Here is an 11,617-nt window from a genome sequence, read left to right on the forward strand (position 1 = left end):
CCTTCTCGAACAGTTAATGATATTTTTGCTGATTTCCTCGAGTATGTAAAAGGCCAGCTGCAAGTGCATGTCACCAGCTCACATGGGAACGGGGAATCGCTTTGGAATTCATTATACCGCAACATGGACGTGGTGTTAACGACGCCTAATGGGTGGGAAGGCAGGCACCAACACCGGATGCGGGAAGCGGCTACTGCTGCTGGCCTTGTCATCAGGGGAACTCAAGTGAAATTCTTGATGGCAGAGGCAGAGGTAGCTGGTGGCACTATACCTTAAGGTGGCGTTCTAGCTAGCCCTGGACAGCCTTCGGCGGTTGGAGGTGCGGCGGGAAGCGGTGGTCAGCAGCTCCGCGATGGCGCATCGTCGGCAGCAGCCATCGGAACCAGCTCACAGCCAACAGGCGCTCCATTGTTGCATATATCCAAACTCATCAGCTTCCACGGTGCTTCTATTTTGTCCGGAGTACCAGCACTTGCTAGTACATGTCCTGGTCAAGCCCCTGCTGAGGAAGACGAGGAAGGAGACGACGAGCTACTACCTACAATAACAGACGACGACTATTCCGCTCAGCTATCATGACAGAGTCAGTCTAAAGGCAACTTAAAGTGCGTCCTTTCTTTAGACTCGTATCGATATACTTAGTTAACGACTGGCTGTAGAGTTCTGATAGACAACTTCAGTCCTAGTCAGTACGATCGTTTCGAGTCGTATAGGAGGCATGCCTTGCCAAAGCAAGCCGTCCGAAAGGTAGGATTCAATCTGGATGATCCTTATGATCTAATCTCTTTTTTAGGTTATCCAGCAAACTTTGGGGTATCAAGCCTCCCAGCCTGTCGCCCAAATCATAGCTGGTTTTTCCAAGGTTTTTGTGGGTGAGATCGTTGAGCAAGGTAAGTATTCTTCTGATCGTTGTTTATCCATCAGCGGAAAGGCCCCAGGGCTTACCGCGGGTTTCTTTGTCACTTGCGTCTATTTTTCAACTACTCAATTCTTTGTATACAGCGCGAGAGATTCAAATGCGTCGTGGCGAGACTGGGCCCCTATCGCCGGATCACCTTCGTGAAGCTTATAGGGCCTATCAACAAGAAACTGGTCGAGTTGGCGCTGCTCGACCTTTGAGAGCGAAAAAGCATTTTGTTCGCTAGAGTTGTCAGCTCCCATACGCGGGCAGTCTATCATCTGACATCGGGCATTGCCTTCCTTCCTGCATTCTACACCTGCCTGGAAACCCACACAAGTGTGACGTCGCCCTTCCCTCGAAGCATCTCAGTTAAGACTTCGATTAGGAAGGTCCGCCTCGTCTGCCGGTCTCTCATTTATTCCACCACCAGTATTCGATGAGCGCTTGTGTTTTTTCTTAAATTAAAGTACCGAGGTGTAAAGCTGTTTCACAAACTGGCGTGTACTTTCGCTTACTTCTACAATACCAGTGTGTTTTCTGTTGACCGATGACTCGACCTGCAAAAACGGTTCAAACGGTTTGTAAGACAGCTGCAAGGACTTGCCAAGATCCTTTCGTTCAACTTCTACGCCCCTCAGGGACAAGACGTGTCCACCCCCCCTCCAGCCCAGGCTCAACAACAACTCGGCCACAAACCTGGCCAGGACGACAAACCTACTTAACATCGCTAAGCAAACATGCCACGCACACGAAAGAATTGACCCTTTCCTTGTAGCCCCATGGCGGCGCACGTGTTCCAGCTTCGGGGGACGGGTGGAGATTAACCCTTGCAAACCAGAGACAAAAGACGACGAAGAAAAACGTAAATTAATAAAAGATCATAAAGAAAAATACCACAAGCTAGCAAAAAGAGAAGACTGCCTAATTATCTACACGGATGGATCCATGGTGAAGAAGAGGGGATTCCCACAGGTGGGAGCACCCGCGGTCGGGTTTCATAAGGGGGAAGAGGTTTTCACGGGGAAGATGGGGATGGGGGGAAGGGCAGAGGTATACGACGCGGAAATGGCAGGGCTGAAGATGGGGGCGGGCTTGGCAACGAAGTACATCACCAATCACCCAGAGATCAAGAGCATCCACTTCTTCGTGGACAACTCGGCAGCAGCGGGGGCAATATTTGACCCCAAACCACAACCAGGACAACTATACGCAGTCAAATTCCACCGGAAAATGACCAGATTCCTCGATAGCGACCACACCCACTCAATCGAAATCGCCTGGTGCCCAAGCCATTGTAACATAGCAGGGAACGATAGAGCGGACGAACTGGCGAAAGAAGCCACCCAGCTTGCGTGGAACGCACCAATCAGCACATCCCGAGCCTTTGCACTACGTCGCGCCAAAGCGTCCACACAGACAGCCTGGGTCCGTGACTGGCAGAAAGCGCCCCGGAAGGGGAGGTTCGCAATTTCCAACAGGATACCCCCCTCTCTCAACCCCACCAAACACTTCATAGAGCTCAAAGACCAACGCGAAGTGTTCGGACGACTAATCCAATGCCGCACCGGACACGCGTACACCGGCGAATTTCGAAGACAGTTCTTCCCTGAAAAGAGCACCAACTGCGAGTGCGGGGAGGACCTACAAACTCGAGAGCACATCATCAGAGAGTGCAACCGCTACGAGGAACAGCGGAAGAAGCTGCGCAAGCATAACCGAGACCTAGCGCTCCCAGAGCTGCTGGGAACGCCCAAGGGTATAGCTGCCCTAGCCGAGTTCATTCGAGACTCAGGTGCCTTCACGTTCACCGGGGAAAAATACACCCCCAAGGACCTCCCCTCCTTCCACGACGAACCAGAGCCCCCCGATATTGACTCAGAAGACGACGAGTCAGACGCTGAACCATAGCACGCCCATGCCATCCACACCCGTGTACACAACCCCGCGAGCGCAATAGCGCCCGCCCATGCCCTAGCGTCATATGCACGCAACAGTCCAAGACCCCCGTTCATTCGGCCCTCTACCAAAACACTATACATTATCTTTACATTACAGCTACACAACGGACGTTAATACCCACACAAGTGGAGGCCCACCAGACCCAACTACACCTAAGGGGAGCCTTACGCTCTCCGTGCGTCTTAGTACTAGGCTACTTGTTGCACGTAAATCTCTAGAAACCAAAAAAAAAAAAAACTTCTACGCCCCTGATCGGGTAAGACTTTGTTAGACCGAAAGTGGATAAGTCCCGAGCCTCGAGGCTCGAGCCGAAAATATCGTTGAGATCAAATCAAGATCAAATTGACATATCGCTCGTTCAATTGCACCCTCAAGTCCTTGAGTCCTTGACATGGTTGAGTTCCACAACCTCACTCCCCCTGGGTTTATAATCGACCTCCTTCACTTTTTGAAAAATCTTAGACACCATGCACGCTACCCCACCGTCATCGAGGGCACAATCATCGGTGTTCTCGGGTATCTCGCCCTGACCCGTCTCTTGCGCTGGCGAAGATACAACGCCATCCACCGGGAATACATGAAGAAATATCAAGATGGAACGCTCACCCCGGAAGAGGCCCAACGCATTATTCTGGTATCGACTAGCTATGACATGCCATTGCTGCTGAACTATTCGCCTTGTTCAAGACCTATGCGATTGTGAGGACGACTTTTTCACTCCATTTGCGGGCGCTGACGATGGCGTCACTGTCAGCCATCGATATCAAAGTTGTTGTCCGTGACTGGTGAATTCAAGTCGGCAGAGACGGTTTCGAAACGTTATGCGGATGTGTGTCTTTCTATCTGCTCTTCCGTGTCTCAAGTTGCTGAATAGCTACTTTTGGGACTTGCAGACTGAGATTCTGATTGGTTCATGTTAACTAGTACGTCACTCTTCAGGTTACTCCCTCATCTTTCATATATAGCTACCTGGGTGGCCTGCCCGATTTCTGGCTTTCTGGACCCCAATTTCAAGTCGTCAGAGAATGGACCGCCCGCAGACGACCCGAGGGCTATGATTGCTCTTGCGAGAGTCAACTGGATACACTCCCGGTACAGAATTGTGGGTTGTCTTCTTCTTCGTTTCGTCAAGACTTATGACTTCCGTTGTTTGTAGTGGGTGACTTTCCGTAACACAAATTCTCTAGATTTGAATAAATCGACGAAATCTAGGGTCCTTTGCCAGGATGCCGAGTCTTGTAAGGGTTCGACTTTGATGGAGTCCCTGGTTGGAACCCAGTTACAAACCTTAATCTATTCAGAGGGTACAGACCCCTCGAACAGATTTCAAACGCTGGAATCAACCCTGCCAAGGGGACACCTTTCCTTCCTGGGTACGATTCCTTCCCACATGGCTTAGTCAGCTCTACCTCATCCCCTACTACTCTCCTACGGCTGGGGCATTCTGCTCCCTCTCGTTGCAGTTCAAAGCCACTACAGAGTCTATTAGAAGTGTCAATGTCTTATGGCTACAAAATCCCCTCCCGGAAACTGTTGCTCCCTTTACAAACACCCTTCTTGACACCTAACTCACTGATCCACAGCCATGTTCAGCTCAACTTGGGATTTTTTGGGCTTCACCCAGAGTGTGGTCTAATTTTACAGCAGGGTGGATGAACAATCAGTATAATAAACCCATCCACGGGCCTACACAACCTCAGAGCAGCTCAGATGGGAGGGAAGTGAGTTTGTACAAGGCAAGCAAATACATCAAATAGAATCTAATCAGTTGGCGTTACGGTTTATTCACTCCAATAAACTCTCCTGTGAAGTTCTCTTTTCAAACTCCGATAAGGGTCAAATTTATTCATTTTTATAGATTTGAGTTACGGAAAGTCACCCAGTCAAACGACGATTTTTTGAATACGTTGTGCTTGTTCGCTTTAGAACCTCCGGTGAGAGATTGTTTGGCAAGGGTGGCGTAATGGCCGCATCTGATTCATCATCTGTCTGCTTATCTAGCGATGGGCAGAGCGTTATGGATGGCGGAAGCTCTCCCCAATGGAGTGTGAGGCGTTTTACGTCTTCTGGGCTGAAATAGGGAGACGGATGAATATGCGAGATATCCCCGAGTCTCGCGAAGAAATGATAGAATGGAGTCGGGTGTGTCGTCTTTTAGCCTTGATATCCTATTGTGTATCTCATTCTCCTCTGCAGGACTACGAGGTGAAGAATATGATTCCAGCTGAGACTAATAAAGAGGTCGCAGAGTATACCATGGCGGAGCTTCTCTCCGCTGTTCCGACACGTTTCGGCCTCCGGAGTTTCGCTGTCACAAGGGTGGCGCTTTGTTTGCTTGAAGATAGGGTGAGGGTTGGGATGATGTACGTATCCCCTTAGACTGCCTGACGTCCGCCTGTTCAATACTCTCCTCACCGCCACAGGCAACCTGCTCAGCCATGGTTCTTCCACGCATTAACGCATGGCGTCATGGCGATGAACTGGACTGCACAACGCTGGTTCCTCCTTCCCAGGATATACCCCTCTTTTCCAGTTAAGATTGATCTACCCAAGGCAACCGGGGAGAGGTGTCCAAAGCTGCATCCAAACAAGTGAGGTCGATTTCTTGTTGTTGTAAAGGTGGCTGCTGACTATCCCGATAGATGGCAATATCGTCCGTGGTACAGACCCGAGAGCACCGGTTTGGGCTACCTTCAAAATAAGTTTCTGGTGGCCATTGGGTGGTATAGCGAGATGCCAGGACCTCAGTAGGTCTTTGTTTCGTTTGTTAAATGGGTGTGGCTAATGGTATTGTGTAGCTTGAAGAGCTCAGGCTATCGTTTGGAGGAAATGGTACATTCATTTCGAAATTGTGGCTTCCTTGCTCAACACTCTCTTATCTGGGTAGGGCCCTTTCAAATTTGAAAATTGTGCGTCCCCTCTTCCCTCCTCTGCTCACTGCAGGAAGCTTACTGGATTCATGATTCCGGCAGCTGCGCATGAGGAAGTTATGCAGAAGGCTGCTGAGCTTCAGGGTTGCCCCGTCGCTGGGCCATGGTCGTTGGAAGGACGTTGTGGTGAGGAGCCTTCCCCTTGAGCATCAGCGACATTGTGGTTATTCTGATTTCATGTGAACGGCAGTGGATTAAATTCGTAGTTCTTAGCATTTACAGACGTTACTTCGAGATCTAATTGGAATAAATAATGTTTGGTTGCATCCTTGAGACTGCCGTTATCCGTACAGATGATATTAGCTCGACCTTTGAGGCATCGAGAGGAACGCGCACGCGGTTCCATGAAATGCCTTATCATCGCAACCTGATGCAATTTTCCGTCAAGCAGCGTCACCGTGAATCGATCAATTAGGACTCGCTCCAACGTTGCCCACCACGATGTGCACATTCCTGCATTACATCAAAGCGGCAGACCAGAAGATTTTTACGAATGGCAGTTTGGCTCGGAATCTCCGCCTTGGTATTGGATGGGGCGAAAGCGTGTAGCGACATAAGTCTCCTCCATCTCACACTTCGGTTCTTACAGCTAATTGGGCCGAAATAGCATGTAGGCAGTATATAACGAGTTTTAACGGAACCACGAAGAGCTGAAGAGGCGAGAAGCCAAACATGAGCATTGAACCAAAATGCCAAAAGTCGAACAAAACCCACCTTTCCTACCAGCACCTCCCTCTTTAAACCTCCCTCTTCTTCCTCTCTTCCTCTTTCACAAGTCTCGACATCCCAGAACATATACCCTTCTTACACAGCTTCAAGTTCCCATGGCAGGGACACATCAGTTGGCCGCCTGTAGGGTCGGGGTGATTCGTCCGTCCATAGTTGGCTTGCTCTTCTTGCCCCCGTCCTCCTCGTCCTTGGCCTCCGCCACTGGAACCCGCATACCAGCCCCACAATGAAACAGCGATGGCAGTCTTCTCCCACCGCACGACGTACGCCAACTGCACCTCCAACTCCGTAAGATCGTCCTCGTTCTCGATAGAGTAGACCGTACAGGTGCTTTTCTTGGCTTGCGGAGAGGAAGATTATGACGTCGCCGTTCGATTGGGTTGGCCTTGCCGTCGGTTGAAGCGGAAGTAGTTGAGGGTTGGGAGGACCATCCGGAGTCGTTAGGCGTGACGGTGAGACTTGGAAAGCGGGTGTGGGTGTGTTGGGCTTTCCAGGACCTTGTTTCCCCTTCAAAGTTGACGATACCTCGTTAGAACCAAGCAAGTTTGAGAAAAGGAGACAGAAAACTCACAAACATTATCAGGCCTTAGCGCAATAGTAGGACCTCAAGGCGAGTTGGGTGGCCAAGCGGCACTGAGCGAGGTGTTGGGTTTACCACCGGGAAGGGCACACATTCGCATTCTTTCCCCCGCCACCACTTCGTAGTGGAAGAAATCGCACTGGGCGTCGTTAGCTTGCTGTTATCGTTCGTTATGTTTAGTTTATCCCCTACGCAACATCAGCTCCCCATTGCATTTCCTTAAAACCCAAAATGCGAAATGAAAAAACTCACATTCCAATCCAGGCGGAGCCTTCTCACCCGCATTCACATCCGTAAGTGGCGGTCCACTCTTTGTGTCGACCAACGTAGACGACCCAATGACGGAGTAGGTGCTTTAGGCGGGGCAGCCTTGACTTTGACGGGGGGAGGTTGACAGAGAGGTTTCTTGGTCTTATCTTCGGGTGGGACAGAGCACCAGTATGTGGTTGGGTAGGATTTGTGGATTGCGCTGGGGGTTGGTAGAAGAAGTGGAGAAAGAAGAAGGGATGGCCCAAGGAACGTACCCTTTGCGCCAATTTAGCAATACTCACACCATTGTGACCATTTCCGGACACCTACACGTTGCTTCTAGTACCCACACGTTGCTTCCTACCACCATGCAAAGCCTTCCGAAAGAGACAGTCCAGCCAAAGGTCCACTTCCGTGACAAGCTGAAGGACGGATTCAAAAGATTTTTCAAACCGAGTTTAAGTCGAGCACCCTCACCACAGCCGGGAGGTGGCGCAGGCATTGGTAAGCGTCTTCGTCTCGATTGCTAGCTAGCATTGATCGAAACCGATATCCAGCTAGGTCGCGGTCCAACCCAGAGATTACAAACGCACGTATCGATGGTGATGGTTCATCGGAGGGAAGCGTAGCCGCGATCAGTGAGTGTTTCCAACTCAAAAGGCTCCAACGATCCATGAACATTGCATGAACAGGCAAACATACAGCGGATGCACAGTCTAAACCAGATAAAGACAAGAAGACTGGGGTGCGATTATCCGTTCTGACTTTGAGACATCGACTCAGAGCACACAGATGGATCCTATGGTTGAGTGGGAAGCTTGGAACATCGACGGCGACGCTATTACTCAGCTCCGTAAATGGGGTGACGATCACAAAGGCTCCAAATGGTCAATACTTGCGGAAAAGATCGATGAGGCGTTGAAATCAAAGACTCTCGATACGCTCAAAGCCTTCATACCCGACAGCCCTTTTCCTGCAAAAACCCTTGTTGAAGCATTGCTCAATCTGGTTGAGCTCGGCATCGTACGCCATTTTATCAGGCTCATTCCGTCCCGCTGACCCATTCAATCAGAATATCCCGCTTATCCAAAAGAAAGTATATGAATTTGCGCAGGAAGTGATTCAGTACGTCAGCAGTCTTGTCGGGGTTGTTGGTGAGGAGCTGTCGGTAAAGGAGGATCTCAAGACGATTTGGTGAGTATCGTTGAATCTTCCATGATATTTACAATGCTTACCCATGGTTAGTGCGGCGGTGAACGAGGTTTGCCAATGGGCAAAGGAACATGTCGTAGGTTTATCTTTCTCTTTTCCACCCATTGATTTTAAACTCGGGCAGTCGAAGAAGACGGTATCCGATGATTTGGGGGACTGGAAGTCAAAGTTTACGAGCGCGAAAGAGAAATTCCTGGTACGACGACATCTGCCGGTGTGTGTCAGTTTTCTGAATTGGTTTCTTCCAGGCAACAACCGTCACAAAGATTCGGGTAAATCAGGAGATTGCCAATCGTATGGTACGTTTGGGTTGCTTGTTGCTGATCGAGGATGCCACTTATTGATTCCACCCAAGGCCTTCATCGAAAAGAAGCTCGCCAGCCATATTGCTGCAAAGTACGAACATACAGATCAGAGCAAGAGTGTTTGCGCCAACGGCACTCGTGTGGAACTCCTCGCAAATATAAAGGATTGGCTACTTTCGCAGCCTTCCAACGCGGAGCGTATCTTCTGGGTGACGGGTATCCCGGGCAGTGGCAAATCAACGCTTTCTGCTACCATGGTTGAGAATCTTCGTAAGAACCACACTCCCGTCTCTGCTCAGTTCTTTATCTCTCGAAACATCGCCGAAACGGTTGATCCAAACAAGATCATCCCCACTATCGCGCTGCAGCTTGCCATGTCCTCCCCGACAGCCGCTCGCGTTCTTGAGATCGCCCTGAAGACAGGGTATCCTGCGACGCGGGCCGAGCAAGTAACTTCTCTTCTGTTAGACCCGATCCGAGAACTCTGTAATTCACGCGATGTGGTCGTCATTCTCATTGATGCCCTAGACGAGTTGAACGATGCGGCTAGGAGCGTCATCGAGATCCTTTCCCACATTGCTCCGATGGACTGTGACCTTCCAAACAACCTTAGATTCATCATCACCTCGCGTCCAGAGCACTGGGCAGACATCTCCAAGTCCAAAAAGCTCAAACGCGCGGTGTTCAAGCAGTATTCCCTGGAGACAGAGTTATCTGTCATTGAAGTGCACAACTTTGTTGTTGCTAGGATGACGGAAATTACACCGGATGAGCCGGATTGGCATGATTGGCCAGATCTTAACCAACTGCAGAGGCTATCTGACAGAGCAAACGGTCTCTTCCACTATGCCGCAACTGCTCTTCACTGGATTGAACGGCGGATTGTCGAGGATGGAACGGCGTGTCGAGAGAGCGTGTTCAAGGAATTCAGCGAGGGGGGCCTCAACGAGCTTGAAGATCTGTACAGACTCATCTTGACATCATGGGAGAACGTCGGCACGCCTTCAAAAGATAGGGACAGACGTGCTACTCGACTAGATGGCTTTCAGCACGTCATAGGAACCATCATCGTGCTTCAAAAGCCATTGCTCGTTTGTGAAATCATTGCGCTACTTTCTGATATACCCAAGGACAAGTTCGACGTCACCAACTTCCTTCGGCAGATGCGCAGCGTTTTGATTCCGGGCACCACGACGTCGTTCGATGACGCTACGCCACAGATGCACAAATCGTTTCGTGACTATATCACGAGCGAGCGTGCACCGCTTGGATTCCAGATCCTGATCGGGGATGCGCACTTCAAGGTTGCAAGGAGTTGCTTAGACAATATCGTGAAAGCGGGGAGCGAGGGTGGTTTTGTGAACAAGTATGTTGTCACCTATTGGCATGAACACTTGCGGGAAGCGGGAGCGAAATGTGATGATAAGATGATGTGGAAACTGCTGGGTGAAATGGTGAATGAGAGGGTTGTCGGTGTGTGGATAAGAAAAGGGTATCGGGCAGACATGTTTCGGTCTGTGGCCAACACTGGGTGGAAGCTGCTGAAGGTGAGGCAGAAGCAGGGAGAGAGACACATGACTGATGACTTGAATGGCAGCAAAAGACAGATGAGCAAAAGTTGGTGCTGATGAGTGAGATGTTGGTGAAAATAAAGGTATGCAGTTTGGCATGGCAAACCTCACACTATTGGGCTAATGATTCATTTTTTCCTTTGCATCCCTGTCTTAAACACCTGCCTCTTCCACATACAATCTTGTCTGTCATGTCTTTGTCTCTAGTTGGTGTGTGCTTCTTTATAATGCATCTGTGTCCACCATACTCAGACCACCCTTTGTTTCTTTATGGCTAGGAAGTGTGTGCTTTCTTTATAATCATCTGTCTTATGATGATACTCAGACCACCCTTTGACTCTTTATTGCTAGGAGGTGTGTGCTTTCATCCTCCCCCATCTGTTTTTGATGAACTCAGACCACCCTTTGTCTCCTCATTTCTAGCAGGTGTGTGCTTTCATCCTCCCCCATCTGTGTTTGATGTACTCAGACCACCCTTTGTCTCCTCATTTCTAGCAGGTGTGTGCTTTCATCCTCCCCCATCTGTGTTTGATGTACTCAGACCACCCTTTGTCTCCTCATTTCTAGTAGGTGTGTGCTTTCATCCTCCCCCATCTGTGTTTGATGTACTTAGACCACCCTTTGTCTCCTCATTTCTAGGAGGTGTGTGCTTTCATCCTCCCCCATCTGTGTTTGATGTACTCAGACCACCCTTTGTCTCCTCATTGCTAGTCGGTGTGTGCTTTCATCCTCCCCCATCTGTTTTTGATGAACTCAGACCACCCTTTGTCTCCTCATTTCTAGCAGGTGTGTGCTTTCATCCTCCCCCATCTGTGTTTGATGTACTCAGACCACCCTTTGTCTCCTCATTTCTAGTAGGTGCGTGCTTTCATCCTCCCCCATCTGTGTTTGATGTACTTAGACCACCCTTTGTCTCCTCATTTCTAGGAGGTGTGTGCTTTCATCCTCCCCCATCTGTGTTTGATGTACTCAGACCACCCTTTGTCTCCTCATTTCTAGGAGGTGCGTGCTTTCATCCTCCCCCATCTATGTTTGATGTACTCAGACCACCCTTTGTCTCCTCATTTCTAGTAGGTGCGTGCTTTCATCCTCCCTCATCTGTGTTTGATGTACTCAGACCACCCTTTGTCTCCTCATTTCTAGGCTTGTGCGTGCTTTCATCCTCCCCCATCTGTGTTTGA

At 49.7% G+C, this 11,617-nt stretch overlaps 1 protein-coding gene across 1 annotated transcript; it reads left to right on the plus strand.

The window, feature by feature from the left end:
- Positions 1 to 675: 675 nt before the first annotated feature.
- On the plus strand, positions 676 to 1,145 carry LACBIDRAFT_251460 (uncharacterized protein; the record flags this gene model as incomplete). Its single annotated transcript, XM_001883281.1, has 3 exons — positions 676 to 747; positions 794 to 890; positions 1,003 to 1,145. Coding segments are annotated over 3 exons (312 nt in total), but the record flags the coding sequence as incomplete, so codon positions are not given.
- Between the last annotated feature and the right edge of the window lie 10,472 nt (positions 1,146 to 11,617).

The sequence above is a fragment of the Laccaria bicolor genome, genomic scaffold, assembly GCF_000143565.1.
Source record: "Laccaria bicolor S238N-H82 LACBIscaffold_20 genomic scaffold, whole genome shotgun sequence".
Taxonomy (NCBI): domain Eukaryota; kingdom Fungi; phylum Basidiomycota; class Agaricomycetes; order Agaricales; family Hydnangiaceae; genus Laccaria; species Laccaria bicolor.